Below are 27,478 nucleotides of genomic sequence, written 5' to 3'. Positions count from 1 at the left end.
TGATGTGAGCACCATGGCAGTTGGCTCACGGACTGTGAACTCCATTTCCTCTGTTTCCTGGGTATAGAAATATATTCTGTTCCCAGCTTCTTTCCAGTTATATGTGGCCATATGACCAAATCTTGGCCAATGGATGTGAAGGGATGCATGCCATTTCTAGGCCTTCCTCATAAAAATCTCTCCATGTGTGATCCATCATGCTCTTTCCATTTTGTAGCCATTGTGTAATCCATGGGTTGAAGACTGAAGAGCAACAAGACGGAAGGAACTACAGTCTCTGATTCACTGTTTGGACAGAGTTGCCTGCAGATCACATCTTTAAAAGTTTTATGTGAGTCAGAAATAAACTTTGATTGCGTTAAGTCTTTGAGAATGTTGTCTAATACAATCATGATATTCAAAAGGATTATTACATGGTAAAAATCTGGGCACTGTTTGCTAAAGTAAGATGAGTTGGGAGTGACATGGTTTCGGCCATTTTGGGGAAGAGATTTCAAGGCAGAAGATGGGTTTCTGTGTCCTGAGTAACAATAAAATGAAAACCATCATTTCTCCCAATATAGTGGAAAAGTTTGGGGATGTATTACAAGCAAGGGGCTGTAAGAGAAGGTGGGAGTAGTAATAATCCCTTTACAAGATGACCAGGATTGGGCTAAGGTTGAGATCGTAAAGTTAGAGATTATTTAGAAAAAGAAAAGGTTAAATGCAACAGGATAAATGGGATATATGGAGAACACTGAAAAAACTACAAGAAAGTCTGAGGTCTACATCCTTAGCACCCAGCTCAGAGATACATACAAATAAATAGCCACTTATCAAATGTTCTTGATGATAATGGCATTGGCAGAAAAGCAAAGGAGACATAAAACTGGTTTATTATACTAAAATGTATTTCTTTGAAATAAGTCAGTACTTGTTAAGTACTTAGTATGTAGAATTAGTAGGATTAGAACAATGAATAAAGATGAGCCTTGTCCTCAAGTAAGATGGTTAGAGAGGATGCCTGACTTGAAGTCCAGGTAGTCAGCTTCCACGTCTAATCTCTGGACATGAGTTTTTCAACGTCCAGACTACCTCCTGTCTCAGGCACTAGCGTGGTCCTGTGCCAGCATTAACACAATCTGTTTGCTTGTACTTCCTGCTTCAAGACAAAAGTGATCCTAGAAACAGATCTTAGTGTTTACAAAGACTGGCAAATGTGATAAAAGAATTAATTCACGGAGAAAAGATACCTTATTAGGTAAAAATTTTGAAAATATTTAGATTTTTCACCTTAATCAGTGCCCCCGAATGATAACTAAGTAGGTTTAAGTACAAAATGAGAAAAAAAAAAACCAAAAAACAAAAAACCTAGAAGTCCTCATAATCCGATTTTAAGTGGAAATAACAAGATACAAACTTTTCTGTGTAATTTTGACAATGGAAAATAATTGCACAGCCAAAATACTAGATTTAGACAAGCGCTTCAAGAAAATATATTACAAATGGTCACAAAATTGGGGTAGGCTATTTAAAAAATTTTCATTATTCTTTTATGTATTTTCCAAGTTTGCTGCCATGAGTGTACTTTACTTTCTTAATAAGGAAAAAAAAAACCCTCTGCTCTTAGCTACTAAACTAACCAGTAGCTGGGATGACCATATTATTATTAATGTAGACCAGAAGAATAATTATGTGATTCAACAATCTATTATGATTTTAATAATATTACTAGAGACATGAGATCTAGAGATAGGAGGTAACATCTGATATTAAAATATTATGGGTTGGAGTGGAGGGCAACTTTTATTTTAAGTAAGAAGTCATGTTAAAGAAAAAGTACAACTCTTTTCCCCTTTTACCTCTTTCTTAATGGCTTTTTCTTCAATCAGTTGTTTTACATCATAAATGCCCTTAATTTTAAGCCATAAAAACATTCCAGCAGTAGGAACATGCCATTCTGCCAAACCTACAAACCAAAGAAGAGAATAAATATCTGCTAAAGCCAGTTTTGATGATGTCAAATCTGTTACTTAATGATGCAATCGCAGTAACTGTCAACTAGTATTTCTAAAAATGTTCCTTCAGAGATAGCATTTTTAAACATAGAATTTTATGACTCCTGACAATTGATGTTCTGAGTTTATTTCACAAATAAGAGAGGTGGTGAAGGTAGAGAGGGAGATATATACATGAGTATATATTTCTAATTGTAGTCAGTCTTAGGGTTGTGTGAAGAGTCTATGGCCTATGTCTACTTCCCGTAATTAGAACCATACAGAAGCTAAATGTGGCTCTTTCAAATTTAGGAGATTCCTTAACTCCTACATTATTCCAGTGCTTCAATAAATCCTATCTTTTATGTAACAGTTTTGAAGTCCAATGGATTAGAGTTTTTATCAGAATGTAATTAATTATGAAAAGAAGTTCCTGAAATTCAAGACCACATGCATTTGTAGGCTTTAAGTTTCATTGAGTATTAGGATAGAGAAACCAAGAAGGAAGGATAATTATTTTGATTTTAATTATCTTTTTTTAAAAGTCGCTTTTGAATCAAACCTTTTCTTTAACTCCATTATACAAAGTGGTAGGATAGTACTCTTATCAAAAAGACAATTCTGTATTTGCCAAGAGCTTACAAGAAACAAGATATGACAGAAATAAGGACCTGTTTTTTTTTTTGTTTACTGTTAATCATACTGAAGGCTTTTTTAATGATGTAATTAAAACCATGTAATTCATTAGTAGAAAATTAAATCTAACCCATCCTGCAATCACATTAGCAATAGACAATTAGATAAATGAGGTTAACGATTAGAATGCAAGTAATCTGTAATGAGAGAACTGCCTTAGAATGTACTATTTTGTTTTTATACAGCCTGATTAGAAAAGGAGTATACTGTTGTTTGACAATTCCTCAGCTGTTTGCGGGAAATTTTGAAGTAACTCTAAAACCTTTTGAGTATTGGCATCATTTAGCTTTAAGTTATTGCTGATGGGTTTTTAGACTAAAAGGTCCTTTTTTTCTCCCTTTAAAACACAAGCTCTTTGCAGCGGACAGGTAATGTAGAGATAGGTAGAACAGTGCCAGGGTTTGGAGATTGTTACTTTTGAGACTACTTACAGGGCACCATTTCTTGGCAAGAATACTTCTGGACTCTTGTTTCTTTTCTCCCAGGCTTATTATCAGTCACTATGCGATGTTTATTCCCCACTCATAAAAGTGCTAGTGTCTATCACAGGACAGGATATATGTTCCACTCACCACTTAACCATTTGTCTGCAGCTGCCAGTAATGCATCCTTCTGCTTCCTATAGAAATCAGTAACCCTGGAAGAAACAAACAACGAAAAGCATGTGTTAAATACATGCTTGATTGAAGAAACCCAAAGGCTCTGGAGTCCAGTCTATAGGAATTTGTTTTCCACCTTGTTTAAAACGTTGAATACTTGAAATGAGAACACAGCATGTTTGTTTACCTGTCTGCTGGTAAGCTTTGTACCATTGCATTTTTCTCCCGTTATTTTGGAATAATTCAAAAATGAAAATGAATAAAAAGAATTACATTTCTATGTAAAATTTGGAACCTAAATTGCAATACCTCTCTACATGAGCCAGGAAACCTTCTTCTCCCCATTGGTGTAGAAGCTGTGATACTAGAAGCTAAAAGAGATAAGACAACAAATGTCATGGTTCACCCTCTAAAAAGTGACATCAAAGCAAATCACTCTTGATTACCTGTAAACCACAAAAAAATATAACAAGCTGAACCAGCTTTACATAGTGATTTAAAATAAATGTAAATTAGGGGCGCCTGGGTGGCTCAGTCGGTTAAGCGTCCGACTTCGGCTCAGGTCATGATCTTATGGTTCATGAGTTCGTTTGTGAGTTCGAGCCCTACGTCGAGCTCTGTGCTGACAACTCAGAGCCTGGAGCCTGCTTCAGATTCTGCATCTCCCTCTCTCTGCTCCTCCCCCACTCATGCTCTGTCTCTCCCTCAAAAATAAATAAAGCTTAAAAAAGAAGAAAATAATAAATGTGAATTAATAACAATGACAATAACAAATATTTATATTGCTATATGCCAGAAACTATTACAATATATTTACATATGTAGATAATTTAATCTTCATAATACCCCAATTAGGCTATTATTTCTACTTTACTGGTGAGGAAACCAAGGCCCAAGGGTTAGGTGAACTTTCCTGGGGTCACACAGCTGGTCACAGACACAGCCTGGATTCAAGTTAGACAGTCTAGCTCCAGATCCATGCCATTAATTACCATACTATATTGCTTCTCTAAATATAAAAAATATATAGTAGATATATAGTTATATAAAGTTCTCAGTGATTTTTCTATATAATATGAAAGCTTTAATGCCATAGATGGATAGTGAAGTTTTGTAGATAACACGGACAAAAAATATGGGAAAAAACCCCAACTTGATAAAAATGGGGATATGTTCTTTATGGAATGTACAATATCAAACAAGTGTCCTGGTCTTAGTATACCGTTCTATTCATTTTGAGTTCTTAGGTAGCAATTCTACCTAAGATTAAGTACTGATTCTAAAGATTGCATTAGGGATGGATCCAACAATTTCTCAAAGCTTGTGAGGAAATTTATACATTCTCCAAAATACATTTTACTTTATTTATTATTAAACTAAAATGCATTACAACCAGTGTCTTTAGGGGAGGTTAGCACGTGTGCAATGAAGGCAAACAAGAAGTTCCTAAGTAGGTTTGGAATCCTTGTGCTCAATATGGATTCCAAGACAATGAAGCTAAAGTTATATTACTTCAGTAAGGCCACTTCCATTTTCTTCAAGTTCAACAAAGTTTTTATGGCGTTCCTGGGATAGATGCTAGGGACACAAGATGACTAAGACACCATGACCTGCAAGGAGTTTGGTCTACACTGCAAACACCAGGTCAATTCAATTCTTATTTGCCTTTTATTTATTAAAAACATTTTTTAAAAGTTTATTTATTTTGAGAGAGAGAGATAGTACATGAGTGGGGTAGAGGCAGAGAGAATTCCAGGCAGGCTCCACCCTGTCAGTGCAGAGCCCGACGTGGGGCTTGAACCCACTAACTATGAGATCATGACCTGAGCCAAGAGCAAGAGTTGGACACTAAACTGACTGAGACACCCAGGCACTCCTGATTTGCCTTTTAGAGTAAACATCTGTGGTATCTGATCTTCTAATTCAGTCCATATTGGAACTAGAGATTCAGTATCAGTGACTTACTCCCTGCCACCTTAACTCAGTCTTACTTGCTAATATCTATTTTCTATTCTGATTGTTTAAAAAAAAAAAACCTATTTCTGAAATTGTTCTTACCTGTGTAAAAGTGCTGGGGTGCAGAGTTGAAACTTGTGTGTGTAAGACAACTCTCTCTATCAAGGGTTTTGGACCAGTTATAAACCCTAGTCTCAACCTGCACAAAAAGAGAAAAGGTGCAAAACCAATCCTGTATTAACAAATATTACATGTCACTTTACTGCCTTCATTAGGAAGACAGTTGTAACCTGGGGACAAATGGGTCTAGACCACGAAAACGTTCTAATAAAACTAACTACTTGTTATTTAAAATATAAATTTAAGACTACATTAAAGATACAATGCAAATCTGACCAAGTATTTTGAAGTGTGTTCTTTCATATGTGAAACCCAAAACCTGACCAGTCCCACTACAACTTTAGATTAATGCCCACATACCTTTGATTTCTGGAGATGAATAAAGAAAGAAAAGGCATATATTAATAATCAAACTGATGCTTTAAGGTAAGGGGAATACAAGTATCTCAAATGAGAATTATTTGGACTAAAAGACAGTCAGGTGCAGTCTATCTTTTTTAGATCTGGCCATAAGTTGAGACACAAGGGCTTACCCAGAGGAGAGGACTTTTGAAAAAGAGTCAGCTCTGATGACACGCCCATCAACGTCCATGGAAAGAAATGTTGGTGCCCAGGACTTGAAATGGAAAAAATATATATTGTTAGCTTGAGAACTCTGTTAGTGACTGTATAATTATTTTGTGTAGAGAATGGACAGGGCATAGGTTTGGATAGGAACACAGCCATCTTTTCTGTTACCTTAATCTCAACCCTTTAAAATGGAATAAGAAACAGAGATGCATGTTCTTTTATTAGTACCTGTCTTTCTTCATGGATTTTCTGCCAGAAACACACAGAAGGGTTTATTCATTTGCTTAAGATGCTATTATTATGAATTTAGGGACACCTCAAATAGGCCCTGCTAGCCTCAAAGGTTGACATCCAGGATCAGCAGATTTTGAGGAAGGATTCAAGAAAAATTTGTCTGGATTAGATCAAAATGAAGAGGGCCAGCAGCAGTCAGGATTATCTAGAGAGAGAATGATCCTTAGAACAGCTAGAGAGATAAAACAAGATGAGAAATTTAGTCAATCTGCAACATTGACTTCAATGTAGATGCATACAAGAAAAGGGGCCCGGTCATGTTGAGGGTAAAGAATAGGTAGGTAGATGTGGTTTTCAGCAAGCTATATAGAAAAATCAAGAGTTTTGGTTTCTTTCCAGCAGATTTTAAGGGAGCATTGAATGCAAGTATATGTTCTCTGCAGACATGAGAGCAAATATAGTGTTTGATTTTGAAGAATCAGGCACTGGGAGTCTGTACCACTGCTGCTATCTATTAGGAGAGCATGATCATGAAAAGTGGCATGCATATATAGTGGAAAATAATCTAAAAACCCATTATTCTGCAGGTAGAATCCCGGCCTTCAGGACAGGGATGGAAAATATGTGGCATGCTGCCAGTAATGCCTTTTCCTATGTCCATAATGGACATCACTAATTGGGCATGACCCTCTTTCTCTTTCAGTGTGGGTGCAGCTTCCCAATCCTTTGCAGACATCATTCTAGTCAGCCACTGCCAAGAAACTAGTTCATATCCCAAATGAAACCTACCTCATATCCCTTGTATGATGTTTAAAAAGCTATGAACTAGAATTTGGAGTTCAAGAAGACCATCAGCCCTGATTTACTGTTTGCCCAAATGTGTGGTATAGAGAGCTAGCTACTATTTTAAAGGTAAGTCTATTTCTGGAAAGAGCAGTAATGCCAGACACGAGAGATACCAATTCTGTGATAAAACTGAAAAATTTAAGATTGAAGTGATAGAAAATTACTAATAATTTTATTTAATTTCCACATAAAGATAGATTAGCTCTGACTGAGCAGCCAGGCTAAAATCAAATCAGTGTAATAACTTACAACTTACCTTCCAATTGTGAAATAAATTCATATCACCACTTACCTTGTTGAACTGGAGAAAATAGTAAGGATCATCTTCTATTATGAGGAAATCATATTTTCTTGCAAGCTAAAAAAGGTTAAAGTCATATATTTAATTCTTAAGAACTGTCTAAGCTGACTGGAATCATAATTCTTTGTATCCATCCATCCATCCATCCATCCATCCATCCATCCATCCATCCAAGAAACTACTGAGTACTTATTGTTGTAGATAATGAAGATAGAGGGATGAACAAGGCACTGAGGCCTCTCGTTCACATGAAACTTACATTCCAAGTTCTGGGAAAGATGATATACATAAGACCATGGATAACGAAGAGAAGAAATACAGATGAGAGGTTTTAGGGGCTAGGGAGAACATTAAGCAGGGTGATATTGAGTGGGGGGTGGGGGCAGAGAGAGAGAGAGAAAGAGAGAGGAAGAGAGAGAGATAGGGTAGCTATTTCAGAGTGAATTATTGGGAAGCCTGTCCTGACAAGGTTACGCAAGAGCTCAGAATCACAGGATGGAGCCAGTTGTGCAAATATCAAGGAAGATTCTAAGCTGAGGGATGAGTGAGACCAAAAGCCCTTGGGTGGGGGGGAAAAAAAGAAAAAAAAAAACCTTGACATGTTTAAGGGATGGAAAGAAAGCCAGGGGGCTGCAGCAAGAAGGTGATAATAAATGACAAGGCCTGAGAAGAGACTGCCAGGTCACATAGCTTTGGGAGGCAGGTGAAGGAATTTGGATTTTATTTTAATTGCAAGGGGAAGTCACAAGAGGACTGTAAACAGGAAGACCATGAGACTGGCTTTACATTTATATTTCAGCAGGGGAACGACATATATGCCTGGTTGCTGTGTGAAGAATAATTGATTGAGGATCAAAACTGGAATGCAGCAGGGGTCCAGTGAGGAAACCATACTAGCAGACCAGTGAGGGAAGGTGGTGGCTGGGAAGATGGTGGGACTAAGGGGAGAAGAGAGAAACAGGTGGATTTGGATCCATTTGGTGGTGGAGTCCACAGGATGAACTGGATGTAGGGGGTTGGGAGAGGAGAGAAGGGAAAGAGAAGAATAAAAGGTGATTGTTTATGGTGGCACTATTTATGGAGATGGAGAATGTTAGGGGTGTGACTTGGAGGTTGGGGTGTGGCTGCACTAAATCAAGAGTTCTATTAGGTCATGGTAGGTTGGAAATGCCTATTAGACACTTATGTTGGATGTTGGAAACATAAATTGGATGGAGAAGTTGGATACAGAAGTCTGGCGTTCAGGGGAAAGGCGTTTCTATGATACAGAATGAAATTTACAGCCATACAACTGGATGAGACTATCTGGGAGTAATACGTAAATAAGAAGAGAACTCAGGACAGAACTGTGGAATGCGTGAAAAATAAGACAATACTTCAAAAAAATATATATAAATGAGTGAAAGAAACTGTTTGAAAGCTTTCTTTATGATTCCACTGTACAGTCTATACAGTTTAATATGACTTTGGTACTTATTTAAAAACATTTTTTTTTACATTTATTTTTATTTTTGAGACAGAGAGACAGAGCATGAGCTGGGGAGGAGCAGAGAGAGAGGGACACACAGAATGCGAAACAGGCTCAAGACTCTGAGCTGTTAGCACAGAGCCTGATGTGGGGCTCAAACCCATGAAATGTGAAATCATGACCTGAGCCAAAGTCAGACACTTAGCCAACTGAGCCACCCTGGTACCCCTTATTTGGAACTTATTAGCTGGGACACCTGGGTGGCTCAGTCGGTTGAGCATCCAACTTCAGCTCAGGTCATGATCTCGTGGTCTGTGAGTTCAAGCCCCGCGTCCAGCTCTGTGCTGACAGCTCAGAGCCTGGAGGCTGTTTCAGATTCTGTCTTCCTCTCTCTCTGCCCGTCCCCCACTCATGCTCTGTCTCTCTCTCTGTCAAAAATAAATAAACATTAAAAAAAATTAAAAATAAATAAAAGCTATTTGTAGCTAAAAATCTAGGGAACACAGTCAGGTACATAAAAGAGACTTTACAAAAGGCATACTTCTCTTATTTTTCAAAGATTTTTGTATAGCTAGGTATGTGTGTGATATTTAAAATTTTTTAAAATTTTTATTTATTAAAAAATTTTTTTTAACATTTATTTATTATTGAGAGACAGAGAGAGACAGAGCATAAGCATGGGAGGGGCAGAGAGAGGAGGAGACACAGAATCTGAAGGAGGCTCCAGGCTCTGAGCTGTTAGCACAGAGCCCTACGCGGGGCTCGAACTCACAAACTGCGAGATTATGACCTGAGCCGAAGTCAGACGCTTAACCGACTGAGCCACCACCAGACACCCCTAAAAAATTTTTTTTAAATGTTTATTTATTTTTGAGAGAGAGAGAGAGAGAGATTAGGGAAGGGGCAGAGAGAGAGGGAGACACAGAAATGAAGTAGGCTCCAGGCTCTGAGCTGTCAGTACAGAGCCTGACATGGGGCTTGAACTATGAACCAGGAGATCATGACCTGAGCCAAAGTTGGACACTTAACTGACTGAGCCACCCAGGCACCCCTGTGTTTGATTTTTTAAAAAAATGTTTATAGTGGAAGCTTAGGCATCATAGTCAGGTACCTAAAAGAGACTTTACAAAAGGAGCATTCCTTTTATTTTTAAAGAATTTCTTTGTAACCTGAAATGATAAGGAGTAGGAAAGAAAATTGACAAGTTGAAAATATAAATATAAAATAATAAAAATCAAACTTGCGGTCAAATATTAAATAACTTCCTAAAATTTAATATCGGGTCAAAAATACTGTTTCCTTTTATATGAAAATAATCTATTAAAGGAAAAGAAAAATCTCATAGTTAACAAAGGATGGAGTAATTTCTTTTTTTTTTTTTTTTTTTTTTTAATTTTTTTTTCAACGTTTATTTATTTTTGGGACAGAGAGAGACAGAGCATGAACGGGGGAGGGGCAGAGAGAGAGGGAGACCCAGAATCGGAAACAGGCTCCAGGCTCCGAGCCATCAGCCCAGAGCCTGACGCGGGGCTCGAACTCACAGACCGTGAGATCGTGACCTGGCTGAAGTCGGACGCTTAACCGACTGCGCCACCCAGGCGCCCCAGGATGGAGTAATTTCTTGTGTTTAAATTTATTAGAGCCCTTGGCATAGAGGACTTCCTTTTATTAAAAGCTATTTTCCTTGTAAGCAAGAGGCTAATAAGAGAGCTTGCACAGTACTCTTCTCAAACGTTGAAAATAAACAAGAACATGGCCATATACACCTTCTTTTAAAATACCTCATAGATTTCCTTCTTGCGGTTAGTTGTTAATGAGTTTCCAGTAGGGTTGTTGCCGTTTGGGACAGTGTAAAGAAATTTGGGGGTGTTTCTCTTGGGGTTTTTTGAGTCTTCTGGCTTCCATTTGGAAAGTACTTCTTTGAGGGAGCCTGGAATAATACCATATTCATCACTGGAAACATTAATAATGTTGCAGCCCAGTGGCATTAGCTGTTGAGCACACAAAAAAAGGAAAGCCCAAGTTCAGACATGATTACAAAATGTGTCATCAATGGTTCTTCTTATACTAACCAAGAATGTTACCATTTAGACCCTTAAACATATAAACCTGCACTCAGCTCTATGCTACAAAGGTTGATGTTGTATATTCTCATTTTATCGTTGCCCTGGGGTAGATTCCATTATTGTTCGACAATATCCCCTGCCAGTTTCCAGAGGAAGGAGTATACTTCCTTGCTCTTCTGTGTCAGGATTGACCAGTCCTATGTCTTGCTCTGGCTGATAAATTGTGAGCAGAAGTGATGTATGTTTCTTCCAAGCAGAAGCTTTAAAATCCCAGCTTGTGGTTCTTTATTTCTCTTTTCCCCTTGCTCTGAAACTGGGAGTGTCCCAGATAGAGACTGCTTCTGTCAGCTTGGGGCTTTGGATGGAGATGACATAGAACAGAGCTGCGGCTGCCTTTCAGTGGACATGGAATATATAAGTGAAATAAACCTCTCTAGCCATAAGCCAATGCGATTGGGGTCATTCATTATGCAGCATAACCTAGCCTCTTCTGACTGAATTATCTTTATAATTATAGTTAGAACTGGTTCATAAAGTAGATGTTTATTAATGAATGCTTTTTGACAAAGCAAGTTAAACAGAAAGCATCTGTTATGCTAATACCTAAAATAATTACTAGCAGAGGTGATATTCAAAATATTTAACAGGTGATATAGCATGGGAACATCAGAAATAGTATCTGACTGGAATAGAGTCCTGGAGGCCCCCTGCATTAATTCTGTATGATGGGAAGTTAAGGGTGGTCTTAGGGGAGGGGCCAGGGGAGCCAGGGTAGTGATGGGCATGAGGAGGTACAGGGAGGGCAGCAGTTTACCAGGGTATATGCAAGTATTTCACATTTCACCAACTGCTAAGCCTGAGATGGCGAGTAGCGGCCTTGCTTATAGACCTAATTTTATAAAAATCTTGTGGAGTCTTATTCTTGGATGAATATAAAAAAAAATTGAAACTTAGGAAATAACAATAATTTACTGAGGTTCTCAGAAAATAAAGTTTTCCAAAGGATAAGCAAACACTCTTAGCAGTCAAATGTGGAATTATGTACTAAGTGGGAATAATCCAGACAAATTTATGACAAATCTAAAAATTCTTAGTCTAAGAAAGCACATCTACCATGAATAAAACAAATTAATATTGGGCCATGAAATAAATACATATTGCTTACTTGCACATTTCCTCAGTGTGGCACACAGTTTCTGCTTGGGTAGGTGAAAACATTTGTGCATGTGTTTACATAGACATTGGTTTTACATTCATGAGCATTATATAAGGAGTTTAGTAATTATTAATTAGTATCCAGTCATTAAGAAAAAGCAATTATTTTACTTTAGTTTTTATCGTGGTAAATAGGTATGCAACAAAAATTTTGCCATATTTAAGTGTGCAATTCATGGCATTAATCACATTCACAATGTGTACATCCATCATCACTATTGATTTCCCAACTTTTTCATCATTCCAAACAGAAACTCTGTACTCATTAATCAGTCACTCTCCATTCCTCCCTATCCCCAGGCCCTGCTAAGCACTAACTTTCTGTGTCTGCAAATCTGCCTATTTTAGATATAAGAAACATATAAGTGGAGTAATACAATATTTGTCCTTTTGTCTCTGGCTTCTTTCAGTTGGCATAATGTTCTCAAGTTTTATCCATTTTGTAGAATGTGTTAAAACTTTGTTCCTTTTTATGGCTGACTAATATTCTATCATATGTATATGCCACACTTTATCCATTCACTTGCTGATGTACAGTTGAGTTGCTTCTACCTTTTCGCCATTATGGATAATGCTGCACTGAACATTTGTGTACAATTATCTGAGCTCCAGTTTTCAGTTCTTTTGGGTACATATTTGGACTTGAACTAATCAATCACATGGTAATTCCACGTTTAATTTTTTGAGAAACTGACAAACTTTTCCACAGTGGCTGTACCAATTTACATTTCCACAAGCAATGTACAAGGGTTCCAATCTCTCCACATATTCAACAATACTTGTTATTTTACATTAAAAAAAAGTGGTCCTAGTAGGTGTGAGGTAGTATCTCCCTATGTTTTTGATTTCTATTTCTCTAATGACTAATGAGGGTGGGCAACTTTTCACGTGCTTATTGGCTACTTGTATATCTTCTTTGGAGAGATGTCTATTTAAGTCCTTTGTTCATTTTTAAATTAGGTTATTTGTTTTTTTGTTGTTGAGTTGCAGGAGGTCTTCATATATTCTGGATATTAAGTCCTTATCAGATATATGATTTGCAAATATTTTCTCCCATTCTGTAGGCTATCTTGTCACTTTCTTCATAGTGTCCTTTGATACACAAAAGCTTTTAATTGAAAACATTTTTTTTAATGTTTATTTTTGAGAGAGAGAGAGAGAGACAGAGCACAAGCAGGGGAGGAGCAGAGAGACAGGGAGACACAAAATCCAAAGCAGGCTTCAGGCTCTGAGCTGTCAGCAGAGCCCAACGTGGGGCTCGAACCCATGAACCATGAGATTGTGACCTGAGCCGAAGGTGGATGCTTAACTGACTGAGCCACCCAGGTACCCCACAAGTTTTTAATTTTTGATTAAGTCCAATTTATCTATTTTTTGTTCTTTTTGACTACGTTTTTGGTATCATATCTAAGAATTTAGTGCCATACCAAAGGTCATGAAGATTTGCCTGTATGTTTTCTCCTAAGATTTTATAGTTTTAGCTCTTCCACTTAGGTCTTTGATACATTTTGAGTTAAATTTTTAAAAGTTGTGAGGTCAGGGTCCAATTTCTGTTTTTCCATGTGGAAATCCAGTTGTCTCAGCATGATATGCTGAAGAGACTATTCTTTCTCTATTGAATGGTTTGGTACCCTTACCGAAATAAATTGACCATAGATTTGTGGGTTTATTTCTGGACTCAATTCTATTCCATTGGTCTATATGTCTATCCCTATACCATTACCACACTATTTTGATTACTGTTGCTTTGAAGTTGGTTTTGAAATCAGGAAGTGGGAATCCTCTAACTTTGTTCTTTTTTAAGATTGTTTTGGCCATTTGGGTTCCTTCCAATCCCATATGATTTTAAGAATTGGCTTTTCTATTTCTGCAAAAAAGGCTACTGGAATTTGATAGGGACTATGTTGAATCTATAGTTTGCTTTAATATTACTGACATCTAAACAGTATTAAGTCTTCCAATTGATGAATAGGTGATGTATTTCCATTTATTTGGATCTTCTTTAATTTCTTTCAACAGTGTTTTATAGTTTATAAGTGCCAGTCTTTTGCTCCCTTTGTTAGATTTAATTTCAGATATTTATTCTTTTGGCTGTTATTATAAATGGAATTATTTTCTTAATTTCCTTTTCAGGTTGTTCATAGGAAAAGCATTTTTTATAATATCAATTTTATCCCTACTTAGAAGTTTTGAGAAAATATGCCTTTCATTAACACTATATTATTGTTTTATGTGTTAATTTTAAAGACGGTATTAAACTCGAAAAAGAGAGAATCCATGATATTAGAATCAACAGAGCATAAAGGTCATCTCATTCATTTCCCTATTTTAAGCTAGAGTTACTTTTCTAACACTTGTGTTAAATGACAGTTCAGAGTAACTTTGAACATCTTCAGTGATGGGCAATAAGTACCTTACCTCCCTAGGCAGTCAGGAGCCAGGTGAGGCTCATGGCTAGGAAGTTATTACATTGAGTTGAAATAGCTTCCCTGTTGTTTCCACCCTTTCATTCCAGTTCTGTTAACCCAAGGACATGCAGAAGTCAATCCATGGCTATCCTAAAGTATTGTGCCCCAAACAAACCTAATTCTCAATGGTGTGTTCTGATTAGTGCACAGTACAGCCAGATGACCAGCTTCCTCATTCTGGATATTATAGTCCCATTAATTTAATGCTAGAGTGGAAAGTCCTAATTATACCATGTTGGCTTACTGTTATATTAAATTGACATACAACATGATTATACTTAGGCATACGGTAATAAAAGATGGTAATGGAAAGATATGGTTTTGTAAATGAAGTTGCGTTTCAAGTGAAACATGAAGAAAGCTGGACGTGATTTTGCACAACCTAATTTTAGCATCTACATATTTAGATTTTGTAAAAAGAAATGTATAAAGTGGAGGGTACGCTTAACATATTTTACATATATCATTTAAGATTCTCCTATCTTATTTTTCAGTGGACAGATAATTCTAAAGGTGCAATGTTTTCTTCTTATGTATTATAAGAAAGAGAGTTGCCTTTTATAAAAATGTGTACTCACAGCTTGAAGTGTTCCTGAGTAAACAGGTTCATTAAGGAGGACATTATCTCCAGGATTAATGATCATTTCAAACACCTAACAAAAGAAGCATAGGTTAGGTTGGATAGTATTGTTTCAATTCTTAGAGCCCCCTTTTTTTTTGAGCTCATTAGGATTCTACAGTAGGAGTTGGCAAATTTTCTGTAAAGTGCAGGATGGTACATATTTTGTGGGCCGTAATATCTCCATTACAACTATTTATCTCTGCCTCTATAGTGAGAAAGCAGCCAAAGACAATACGTAAACCAATAGGTGTGGCTGAGTTTCAACAAAACTCTATTTATAAAGTCAGATGAAGCCTAGATTTGGTTTTTCAAGCTATGCATAGTTTTCCAACCTCTGTTTTAGGGTAGGATAACTAGCTTGACTCTAAAATTCATTTATTCCTTTTATTCCTTCTTTGAAAATATACTAAATATTTACTCTAAGCCAACCCGGCGTATGGTATGGAGACAAAATGATGAACAGAGCAACAAGGTTCTTATCCTCATGGAGGTACTAGTCCAATGGGAAAGCTAGATGCTAATCAAATAACTAAATAAATGTATACTTAAAAACAATGGTGAGTTCTATGAACTATAGATGCACAATGCTATAAGGGCTCACTGAAAGAGGACTTGGACAATCCGGGAATTCCAGGCATTCAGAGAAGGCTTCCTTGAGGAAGTGATGAGATGGTATAGGGGATTACAATAGGTACATTTTGAGAAACTGAAAGAATTCTGTGGCTTAAAGTGGGATGTAAAGAGGAAGGTGGCGTGAGATCTGATAGAAGTAGGCAGAGAAATACCACGTTGGCATTCAAGCCACACGAGGTCAGTAAGAATTTTAGGTAAAGGTTGGGAAGGAGGAGTCACATTATCAGATATGCATATTGGGAAGATATTTCTGGCAACAATATGAAAGAATAAAAGATGAGTGAGAACACATGTGGAAAGTTTGGGAAATTTTGGGATTCTCTGGAACGTTTTTGCTGTAGTTCTGGAGAAAGATGCAGATATAGCCTGACCAACAGTGACGATGGAATTGTAGAGGAAAACTGAAGAGGTATTTAGAAAATCCATGCCAAGAGAACACAATTATGGATTATAGAAGAATGAGGAAGGGGAACCATGAAGACTGACTCCTGGAGGGAGTGATGCTATTCACTGATAAACAGAACCACAAAGTTGTCCATCTTTGGGGGACAAGGTGATGAGTATGTTCTGGTTTGAGATGCTTTTGAAACATTCTGTCACAGTTCCAAGTGGACAGATGGATAACATGGATTTGGAAGGAACGTGTAAGTTACTAGCTATGATGAGCACGAGGGTGTGAATGGAGGTACCCAGGGAAAGTATATGGACTGAGGGGAGAAGAGGTTTGAGGACTGAGCCTTGAAGTCTAATAAATGATGGATATGTAGAAGGAGACACTGCAAAGAAGGCAGGACAATTGGGCCAGTGAGGTGTTGAGAGAATCAGAGAAGAGTGTTTCAGAAAGGATGGGAAGATCAACAATGTTAAAGGATATTTAGAGGTCAGGTAAGACAGGCTTGACAAATTTTAGGAGATTTTGCAGACAATATGACCTAGACAATAGATACTTCTAGCCTAAATCAAAGGGGGTCTTTTATGACTAAATCTTACATAACTCGTGGAATCATCTTTTCTTTCCTTGTGGTGTGTCACAATCCTTGGTTCAAGCCTCTCCTTCCTCATCTTTTTTTTTTTTTTTTTTTTTTTTAAATTTTTTTTTCAACGTTTATTTATTTTTGGGACAGAGAGAGACAGAGCATGAACGGGGGAGGGGCAGAGAGAGAGGGAGACACAGAATCGGAAACAGGCTCCAGGCTCCGAGCCATCAGCCCAGAGCCTGACGCGGGGCTCGAACTCACGGACCGCGAGACCGTGACCTGGCTGAAGTCGGACGCTTAACCGACTGCACCACCCAGGCGCCCCTCTCCTTCCTCATCTTAAACCTATATCTCATGACAAACAGTATGGCCATTATCAACTGAGATAGACAATTTGACTTTTGTTTCCTGATTTTGCCCAGGATATTCTCTTTCCTTTTTCCTTATGAGGTTTTGGCCTTATATGACAAACAGTATCCACCTCCAGAAAGTTTCCAAGTGATTCAGCTTTACAGGACATCCTAGGACTAAACAAATTACTTGGGTGGCATGTCCATTGTCAATAGGTCAAATGAAAACCTAATTATATACATTTTCTATGTCCATTAGGGGACATGAGGATATCAAATAACCTAAATGAAAAGAAGGGCTGTTTATTATCTGGTGGCACTGTTTAATAGATGCAAACAGAGACACAGGTGACTAAAATGATATTTATCTTGGAGAACAAAGTGGAAGGAATAGTAAACCAGATTCCCACTAAGGCCTCTATAATAACGTGTGTGTAAATGAGTGAGTTATTGATGTATTTGACCATCTATGCTATCTTCCTTTGATATGATGGATATTGTGACAGATAAAGAAATTGTCTTGAGCATCTTTCTGGGAAAAAAAAGGTTCATAGTATACCTTCCTAAGAATTTAACTGAAAAGACCTTTTTTCATATTAGTCTATGGAATCACAATTGTTTCTCTTCAAGCAAACACTCAAACGGTAGCTAATCTTCCTTTTCCCCCAATTAAATAAAAAAATAGGGAGGAAAAATTATATTCTTATTACTTCAATACATCATGCTGTAATAATAATTTAATTAAAATTCATTAAAGCTGAGGCGCCTGGGTGGCTCAGTTGGTTGGGCATCCATCTTCAGCTCAGGTCATGATCCCACAGTTAGTGGTTTTGAGCCTCACATCCGGCTCTGCGCTGACAGATCAGAGCCTGGAGCCTGCTTTGGATTCTGTGTCTCCCTGTCTCTCTGCCCCTACCCCCTTGCTGTCTCTTGAAAATAAATAAATGAAAAAAAAATTTTTTTTAAATTCATTAAAGCTAACTAGATTACAGCTTTCACATTTTCATAAGAAGAAAAACAAAGCTACTATGGTTTAAGATAAGTAAGAGCACTTTTTAATCTAGATATGAAGACTGAATGTAGAGAATCTTTAGGACTAATTATTCATGAAAAAGAAAAGAAAAAAAAAACAGATGAAATCGAGAACCATAGGTACAGTCTCTTTATTATGAAAACCCCCCAATGGTGGTTATAGATTTCCTATAACCCAGGAGAGAGGCAGATGGAATAACTGAGAAAGACAGACACACACAGAGAGAGATAACACGAGAACTAACCCAGAAATAAGTCAGAGACAGACATACATAGAGATCTAGGGAAGCACATATCCAAGAAGTCCAGATGTAAGCAGTTGTGAACACAGATGATTATATAAGCAGCCATGCAAAATATTTACATTTCACTTCAGGACTATCAGGATATCCCCTTTATTTTTTTTTTAAATTTTTTTTTTTTTTTAAATTTTTTTTTTTTTTTTTCAACGTTTATTTATTTTTGGGACAGAGAGAGACAGAGCATGAACGGGGGAGGGGCAGAGAGAGAGGGAGACACAGAATCGGAAACAGGCTCCAGGCTCTGAGCCATCAGCCCAGAGCCCGACGCGGGGCTCGAACTCCCGGACCGCGAGATCGTGACCTGGCTGAAGTCGGACGCTCAACCGACTGCGCCACCCAGGCGCCCCAGGATATCCCCTTTAAAGAATTTAAAAATCATATTGAAATTTCATAACTACATAAATCAAAATGTAACCTGAGTCTTTGAGCCAAATGAATTAAGCAGTGCTCACTAAGCTTCTGGTAGGAGTTGAGTATTCCCTTCATGGGAATCTTGTTTTAATGACTCCTGGCTATGGGTTATTAACCACATGATCTACACTGAAGAAAAACCAGGTTAGTGAATGTCTTTAAATTCCATGTTTAAAATTCTAGGTAGATAGACTACCAGTAACTCATAAAACATGATCCTCTTGTGGTTAGGAGAGAGGAGTGTATATATGAACATATTTCTTTTTAAAAAAAATTTTTTTCTTAACATTAAAGAAACATTATATTTATTTTTGAGAGAGAGAGACAGAGTGAGAGTGGGCGAGGGGCAGAGAGAGAGGGAGACACAGAATCCGAAGCAGGCTCCAGGCTCTGAGCTGTCAGCACAGGGCCTGATGTGGGGCTCGAACCCACAAACTGCAAGATCATGACTGAGCTGAAGCCACCCAGGTGCCCTGAACATAAATATGATTCTTAATGTGGGGTTCCCTTTCCTTTCAGTCTTACCTTACAAAGGCCGTCTTGGCTGCCAGATGTTACACATAAGTCCATTTTTCCTTGGTTGGTTGGATAATTGATGGTGGGAGGATTATGCAATTTTACTTGTAACTGTTTTAGCCAGGACAACAGCTCGGGGATTCTACAGCATAAAATGTATTTTCAAATTTATAGTATTAAAAATTGTAATAATAGTAGATAAGAATTAGATGGTAGCTTTATATTATGCACTTTATACATTCAATTTAAAAATCTTCAAATGCTTTTTGCTAATATTAATATCCCTATTTATAGAAGGCAACAGACTGAGATTAAGAAATTCACATAAAGTTAGTCAGCTTACATTAAATGAGCTAAGATATGAATCTCCATCTTTCTTATTCCAAAGCCTGGTCTCTTTTACACTAGAGCACTCACTGCATCAATTCTTTGTTATCCTAGGAAATTTTCCATAGGCTACCTAGAAGTTCAATCTCAAGTTCTTTGTATCATGGAAAGAAAAGCCTATGTGTCTATTACACATAATTCATGTTTACATAATGTGCTATATTTAAGTGTCCTTTTAAATCACAGAACAAAGAAAATTTAATGAAGTATAATTTGTAGACACTATATAAATTACTCTTTATCACTGGAAGAAGACCAGCTAAGAAAAATCATAAAGTGTATGTTCCAACTTTGTTTTAAGAAATTAAAGACCTCTGCATTGAGGGCTAAGTATCTGCATAGGTGTCTGCAACTATTAAGGGAATCTAATTATTACAAAATTACCCCCAGACTTAAAATTGCTTCTTCCTGGATTGTCCTTTTCCTCCTTTATCCCAACTGGTTTCTTCCTCTAGCTCCCCCTCTCTCTCTCTCTTTTTTTTTTTTTCAGTTTCATCTCCAATGGTACTTCCTCTTAGAAGCCTTCTCTGAGTCTCCCCATCATTTAAAGTCAAGGAGCAGTCACGGAGGGGGTGTTAAGCATTCAATGCATCTGTTACTCTTAATTATTCTTTGGAAACTCTACCCCAAACCTTCCTACCTGTTGAATACCCAGTTAAAAAAGACACACCACTTTATCAATGGGCCTTGGAATATTACTCATGAAAGTAAACCAACAAAATTATGTTATCTATTGATAGCTACCCAGCACTCTGAGAATACTGAAGTGCTCTCTTCATCATCTCTTCATTAAACTGGATGGGCTCTCCATTGTCTACGGTGATAACAGCAGTCTTAAAAGGGAAGGTGTTGGGGTTTGGTGATCCAGTAGCCAAGGAGATGACCGATTTCGGTGCCCTGCTCAATGTCTCAGCTATGATAAATTTGGAAGAGAAGAAGAAACACTTTCAGTGAAGATTTTCATAAACAGAGATAGCTCGATGTATTGCATTATAGTCCATAAAACTGTAAAGTTGAACAATTTCTAGTGATAGAATGCTAGTCGAAAATAAGCACATAAAATAACTTCTTCTGGACCGGCCTCACTGGTGGAGGAACTAAAGACTGGAGATGTCCAACTAAGAAGGCGGAGGGATCAGGAAGGTAAGCAATGGGCCATGAGAACAGAAAACCCTCCTCCATTTAGCGCCTACCGGACTGTCAAGCTTCGAGGCTCACTCCTTTCTCTCCAATTTACCAGACCCTCCCAACTCCGCACACACCTGCACATTGTGCCAAACCAACATCTACTCATGTTGCCGGCAAGAGCCTTTCTAGACAGCACACCCTCCCTCTTGCACGGACGTGTCCCACAACAGCCTGTGCCCCTCTCTCTATTGCTACACTGGAGCAGAGATAACCAATTCGGTGTCTTCCGTTACAGCACGAGTTCTCCGAAAACAAAGTCTGTGCCTGCTTCAGGTTTGCACGCAGAGCCTGGCTCACAGAGGCTTTCACAGTTTAATGAAAGGGTGCAACTGGCGCGGACCCTAGGCACCACCGTTAGTGGCTCTGCAGCACGCCCACCACCCCCCCCCCCACCCCCCCCCCCCGCCCCGGAGCAGAGGCGCCAGCCCAGCACTCACTCATGATTCGGATGGCAGAAGGCTTTCTCGCTGCGCTCGTGGCCGTGAGGAACCGTGAGTAATTCATGTCCGATATCCAACCTTCGGTAGCTGAAAACTAGAAAAACAAAATAGCCGCGTCAGGTAGTGCCTCCCAACTCCGGAAACGCCACCTGGGTCGTCCCCCCGCCGCTGAAACTCCCCGGCTGGGGACTGCGCTCAGCGTCTGGGTCCCTAACGGGCCTGGGCCGGGTGGCAGACTGGCCCAGCGCACCGCAATCCAGGCTCCGCTGCCTGTCCCGGGCCCGGGCCCCACGCGCTCTGGCCGCCCACCGCGGGGGCCGGGGCAGGTCCCACCTCGCCCGGGCCTGCCTCGCCCCCTCCCGCCCAGCGCCGCAGCCTATGGCCGCCCGCCGCGCGCGCCGGCCCGCCTGGGGTCAGCGCCCTCTACGCGGGGCGGGCGGGGTAACGGCCTGTCGCGAGGCACTTGCACCCCTGGACCAGTGCCTGAGTCCATTCAAAGGGAGCCCGACTCTTGACCTCGTAGCTGGGAGTCGCCGCAAGACAGCGGCGGGGTTGGCCTGGACGCCCTCCTTGGAGCTTGCTGAGGGGCTGGTTGGGGGTGAAGGGGGAGGTGGGGAGGGCCGGAAGTCCACCCCGATCCTAAGCCTGGAGTACCATCTGGTGGCTGCTTTGATCCATTGCAGCGGGCTTCCTAAACTGCGTTGGGCCTGGTACGCACCCCACATTTCTGCGCTGGTGGTTACCTGGCTGGCCTTCTCTGGCAGAGCAGCTGGCGCGTTTCATGCCCCTGGACGCTGTTGCGTTTCATACTGACCTTTTGTTATATAAGTATTGGCACCAACTCAGGAAGTCACCAAGGCGACCCAGGTAATTTCCAACGTAACTTTCAGATGTGAACATTTGAGAGTGAGGGTGGAATGTTGAAACGTATTTCGAGGGTCTCCTCGAAGTTTGGTGTCTTTCCCTCCCCTTGGATTTTCTGACCATTCATTATGGACTTAGTTTAGATTTAGGATTTAGATTTATCTCTTTGGGTCTAGCACTCTGTCCTCTTTTCTTACAGAATAATCCTCCCCACCTTCCACTGCCCCGCTCCACCCCCAGTTATCTCTGTGATTTCACCTTCCCGAATCACCAAAATGGAATGCACAGTTTTCCATGTGAGCACTTAATGAGAGACGATTTTGAGACTGCCCCTCTTTTTTAAATTCTTAAATGGCTATAAAAGAGTCATTTATTTTTAACAAATTCCAAACTGGCTTCATTCATTCAGTAAACATTGAGTACTTCCTGGATAAGTGTTGACACACTGTCAAAGGGCTCTCTTCTAGACGTGAATAAATTGGTCCAAGAGACACTTCTATCCTTATCCAGGTCCTGGCAACAAAAGGATGAGATAACCCAGTGAAATACTTTATGCCAACAGCTAAATACCAGAAGGGAATGTTATTGGTAAAGCTGCTAGAAACCCAAGAGGCAGTGGAGTTCTGGATTCAGAAACTTAAAGTGGTTTAAATTCCACTTGATGATTTACCAGCTGGGTATCTTTGGACAAGTTACTCTTTTGTGCTTAAGTTTTGTCATGGGGCGGTTGGCAGGATTAAATGCGAGCATCCCTATTAAGCACACGAGCACATTAGCCTGCATATCGTAAAAAACACTCAATAAATGTTAGCTGTGTTTTTTGGGGGATGCGCTGTCAAAGCAGAGACTTGTGAGGGGCTTGATCTCCTGAACGGTGAGATCATGACCAGAGCCAAAATCAAGACCACGCTGTTTAACCAACTGAGCCACCCATGTGTCCCAAATATTAGCTGTTATTATGAATAGTTACAGTGTTTTTACTTAAGTACTCAGCCTCCAAATGTTTTTGGCTGGAGAAACTGCTTGGGAACTTTTTAAGGCAAATTGTGTCCTTAGTTCATTCATGAATGCATTAAGGATCTTCCTTGAGATGGTGTGTTTTAAAAAGAGTTTCCCCTGAATGTTTCCAGAAATTAGCTCAAGAACCTCTAAATACATCTAAAGGTATAGGTCAGGGTTAATTATGAAATATAACTAAAAATATTGATATTACTGGATACTCCAGCTTCTTTTTTGCCTCCAATAAGTGTGGTCACCTCTGACACTTAACACAAACGTAAACTTCCCTTTGATAGTAGGAAAGGGTGAAAGGAGTTTGGAGTTTGGGGCCAAGGAAACACTGAAAAGATTAGCTTTTGCAACCACATTCATGCACACGTCTGTGGCTCTTATAATATTTATTATATACGCATTAAAAATAATGCAGAACTAATCCCTCCTCCCCCCTTACCAGTCAGTAGAACACAATTCCAGGAACCCAAACTAAAGAGACTTAAAGCCATCAAGTCATAAGATTCAGGTTTTCAGCCCTGGAGTTGAATAGGTAGGATGGTTAAGGGTGCTGATTGATTATAAGTGGGGTAAAGATTTAGGCCAGGTATGAAGGCTGAGAATTGGCCCACGAGGAGGGCTAATGGAATGCACTGGCCCTTAGGGTTGTGTTCAGAAAACGTGAAGCAGAAAATGGTCACTGTGATGCTAAAGGGACAGGCAAGAGTTAAATTCGAGAGAGGTTACCTGCCAATAAGAAGCTAAAAATTGCCAGAGAAATCAAACAGACCAGACTTTGAATTTGTCAGGAGCTGCAGCAGAAGGAGTTCTCCTGAGGGGATAAGATGAATGAGCAAGGTTCACAGCTCAGTGCTGCCTTTTTACAGTCTTGGCATAGGACTGCCTCCAGTAGAATTAAAGGGGTGGGGGGCAGTTCTGGATCCAGTCATTCTGTAAACATTTATTGAGTGCTTGCTCTGTGCTAGGAACTGTAATAAATTAAAAAATCTAATGGAGACAAGTCACTGGTCTGGAAGAGCAAGTGTTTGTTGGTTGAGGGGTTAACAGTTTCATATAATTCAACATCCACAGCAGAGGACCAAGCTGCTAAGAGAAGCGGAGAGAAGATAGTGGTTATTTCCAATGGACTGAAGTTCTCCATTGGGTTAGGATTATAAGCTTCTTTTCTTCTCAAAATTCTATTATGATCTTGGTCATGGTCGTAGTCTAAAATCGAGCAGGGTCATGCACAGGCTAATTGTCATCCTTTACTATTTTCACTTAAAGGTGAGAATTGCTTGTCACTTGATGGATTTATCACAGGGCCTTTTCCACAATCTGTGAGAGAATGGAGTTTCAGAACATCAAATCTGTTCAAAAAAATACTGCTGACATTTCTAATTTGTGTACTTTGGGGCTAGACTGTTGGGACCATTTTGGGTGGTGAATAGAGATGGAAAATGTGTGTGTTTAGGGGGCTGGTGTGGGAAAGTATCTTGTAAACTATTCTTGTGGGACAAGTTATCCCCAAATTTTAGCAGCTGCATTATTCTTCTGGGGCTGCCATAACAAAATACCACAGACCAAGTGGCTTAAACAACAGAAAACTGTTTTCTCTAGTTCTGGAGGCAAGAAGTCTGGGTCAAGATGTCAGCAGGTTTGGTTTCTCTTGAGGCCCCTCTCCATGGCTTGCAGATGGTGGCCTTCTGACTGTGTCTTCACATGGCCTTTTCTTTGTGTGTGGCCATCCCTTGTATTTCTTCCTCTTCTTACAAGGACAACAGTCATATTGGATTAGGGTGCCATCCTAACAATCTCATTGAACCTTAATTACCTCTGTAAAGGCTCTGTCTCCAAATACAGTCACTTTGGGGTTAGGGCTTTAACATATGAATATAGGGTGGAGGACACAATTTAGTCCATAACAGTAGTTAAAACGTCAGATAGTTATCTTATAATTTCTGTGGGTCAGGAATTCAGTAGCAACTTGGCTGTCTCAGTTCTGGCTAGGGTTGTCTCAGGAAGCGGAGGTCAAGATCAATGGTTAAGGCTGCAGAAATCTGAAAGCTTGTCCCTAGGACTAGATAATCTGCTTCTAAGGTGGTTCTTTCACATATGTTAGTTTCCTGGGGCTGCTGTGCCACAAAGTGCCACAAACTGGGTGATTTAGAGCAACCGAATTGTGTTGTCTCTGGTCTTGGGGGCTAGAAGTGCAAGATCAAAGTGTTGGCAGAGTGGTTCTTTCAGACAGCTGCGAAGGAGAATCTATTCCATGCCTCTCTCCTAGGTTTTGGTGGTTTGCTGGCAGTCTTTGATCTTCTGTGGCTTGTACCTGCTTCATCCTGATCTCTGATTTCATTTCCACTTGGCATTCTCCCTGTGTGCATGTCTCTGTGTCCACATTTCCCTTTTTCATAAGGACACCAGTCATACTGGATTTAGTCTACCTTTAATGACTTTGTTGTAACTTGATTACCTCTGTAAAAACTCTATAGAGTTATCTACAGATAAGGCCAGATTTTTAGGTACTGGGGGTTAAGACTCCAACTTATCTTTTGGGGGAGAGGGACACAATTTAACCCATAACACATGACTATTGGCAGAAGACCTCTTGCTGGCTATTGGTAGAACTGAGTTGCTTTCCATGTGTACCTCTCCATAGAGTTGTTTGAATGCCTTAATGATGTGGCTTCCCTCAGGTTGAATGACCCAAGAAAGAAAGGAAGAGGCTTCAATGCCTTCTATGACCTTATCTTGGAAATCGCACTGCCACTTTTGACATATTCTTTTTATTAGAAATGGTTAAGTCCAGTCCACTCTCGAGGGGAGGGGAATCAAGGTCCACATTTTGGAGGAAGGAATGTCATGAAATTTGGACTTTTTAAAAAAGATTTTACTTTTAAATAATCTCTACACCCGACATGGGGCTCGAATTTACAACCCCGAGATCAAGAGTCACGTGATCTACCAACTGAGCCAGTCAGGTGCCCCATGGGCATGTTTTAAAACTACTGCAGATGTGATGCAGGGTTAGGTCAAATTAGACAAAAGTATTAATTAGGGTAGTGGCATAAAATTAAGTCAGGAATCAAGTCATAGAGATTATACGAGTCATAAATGCTAGAATCAGGCCCTGAACACTCAAGACAGGAGGAACCGAGTAGTTAGATAGGTAAGGTTAGTTATTGGAGAGACTAAACAAAAGATTATTTTATATAAAAAGAGAAAGAACTCTTCCGAGGAAGAAAGTTGTACCTGCAAAACTGCCTTTTTAATTTCAGATACTGTGTTTTTCAGTTTTATAATTTCCATTTGGTCCCTTAAAAAGTTTCTATTTTTCTGTTGAAATCAACTATATTTTTCATCATTGTAAACATGTTTTCCTGGAACATTCTAAGGCCAAGGAAAGCATTAGTGGTTGGTTTATCATTGTTACAATAGTTGCTCTCAAATCCTTGTCTGCCAATTGAAATGTCTGGGTCATCTCAGAGTTAATTTCCTTCATCTTTTTTCCTGAGATGAAGTCACATTTGTCTGGTCCTTAATAAACTGAATACTTTCAAATTTATCTTGGCATGTGACTGTTATGCTGTAAAGACTCTGAATTCTGGTATAGTCCTCTAAAAGCGTTGAGGTTTTTTTGTTTCAGCAGGCAATTAAATTGGTTCATATCAGAGTATAATTTCTATCTCTTGGGCAGCAGTTAAAAACTCAGTTCAGCTCTTTTATCTTTAGCTGGGCTGCTCTGAGGTATTTTCTGTACATGCATGCTGCGTGGTTCAAGGATCAGTCAGGGACTTGGGCAGAGAATACACAGACTTATACACAGAATTTGGGACGCCATCTCTCAAGCTCTCTTTTCTGGGATTTTGCCCTTCACTTTTCAGTGCCTGTGGTTGCTCTGAACTCTGTCCTTTTGTTCTTTAGACCAGAGAGACTGCAGTTTTCTCCCTGGAGCTAGCTGCCCCATGAGGTGTTCATTTTGGCCTGTTCTTGTGCTGGAAGTTGTAAAAATAGGAATCTCTTATTGCAAGTATAGATTCCCTCCAGATTCTGCAGGCTTTTGTTTACTCTGGAGACTCCAGGTTTTCTTTGTTTCCATTTCTCTTCTTTCCTTTCCTCTCCTTTCCTCTGACCTTCCTTCCTTCCTTCCTTCCTTCCTTCCTTCCTTCCCTTTTGCATTTTGTGCAGAACTTATATTTGTTGTCTTCAGGAGGTTTGGGTCCAACAGGATCATACTTATTTATATCC

General features: G+C 39.3%; 1 protein-coding gene and 2 long non-coding RNA genes across 13 annotated transcripts in view; 2 read left to right on the top strand and 1 right to left on the bottom strand.

Annotated features, from left to right (window-relative positions):
• LOC125163388 (uncharacterized) overlaps window positions 1-589 on the top strand; it is a 31,903-nt gene extending 31,314 nt beyond the window's left edge. For all 3 annotated transcript variants that reach the window (XR_007151438.1, XR_007151437.1, XR_007151436.1), the window contains one exon: window positions 218-589. This is a non-coding gene — a long non-coding RNA (uncharacterized LOC125163388). The remainder of the gene's footprint in view (window positions 1-217) is intronic.
• The window catches only part of AADAT (aminoadipate aminotransferase), a 32,841-nt gene extending 10,648 nt beyond the window's left edge, over window positions 1-22,193 (bottom strand). For 2 of the 6 annotated variants that reach the window (XR_007151430.1, XR_007151431.1), the window contains exons 1-11: window positions 21,371-21,700; window positions 20,490-20,658; window positions 19,368-19,500; window positions 15,094-15,168; window positions 10,548-10,757; window positions 7,290-7,355; window positions 5,881-5,963; window positions 5,330-5,426; window positions 3,581-3,642; window positions 3,245-3,309; window positions 1,842-1,948 (exon numbers count right to left, since the gene is read on the bottom strand). Coding sequence is in view for 4 of the 6 variants with exons in the window: in XM_047855015.1 (XP_047710971.1) it covers window positions 1,842-1,948; window positions 3,245-3,309; window positions 3,581-3,642; window positions 5,330-5,426; window positions 5,881-5,963; window positions 7,290-7,355; window positions 10,548-10,757; window positions 15,094-15,168; window positions 19,368-19,500; window positions 20,490-20,658; window positions 21,371-21,437 (1,134 nt within the window). In the remaining 2 variants the exon portion in view is untranslated. Of the gene's footprint in view, window positions 1-1,841; window positions 1,949-3,244; window positions 3,310-3,580; window positions 3,643-5,329; window positions 5,427-5,880; window positions 5,964-7,289; window positions 7,356-10,547; window positions 10,758-15,093; window positions 15,169-19,367; window positions 19,501-20,489; window positions 20,659-21,370; window positions 21,718-21,889; window positions 21,981-22,116 lie in introns of those variants that run through there. The other 4 variants (XM_047855015.1, XM_047855013.1, XM_047855014.1 and 1 more) reach the window with 4 other exon arrangements.
• The window catches only part of LOC125163386 (uncharacterized), a 125,900-nt gene continuing 119,769 nt past the window's right edge, over window positions 21,348-27,478 (top strand). For 3 of the 4 annotated variants that reach the window (XR_007151434.1, XR_007151435.1, XR_007151432.1), the window contains exon 1: window positions 21,348-21,424. This is a non-coding gene — a long non-coding RNA (uncharacterized LOC125163386). Of the gene's footprint in view, window positions 21,425-22,174; window positions 22,241-27,478 lie in introns of those variants that run through there. The other variant, XR_007151433.1, reaches the window with a different exon arrangement.

Source organism: Prionailurus viverrinus, chromosome B1, assembly GCF_022837055.1.
Source record: "Prionailurus viverrinus isolate Anna chromosome B1, UM_Priviv_1.0, whole genome shotgun sequence".
NCBI lineage: Eukaryota > Metazoa > Chordata > Mammalia > Carnivora > Felidae > Prionailurus > Prionailurus viverrinus.
The sequence above is the reverse complement of the archived record's forward strand: the minus strand, read 5'-3'. Positions and strand labels throughout refer to the sequence as shown.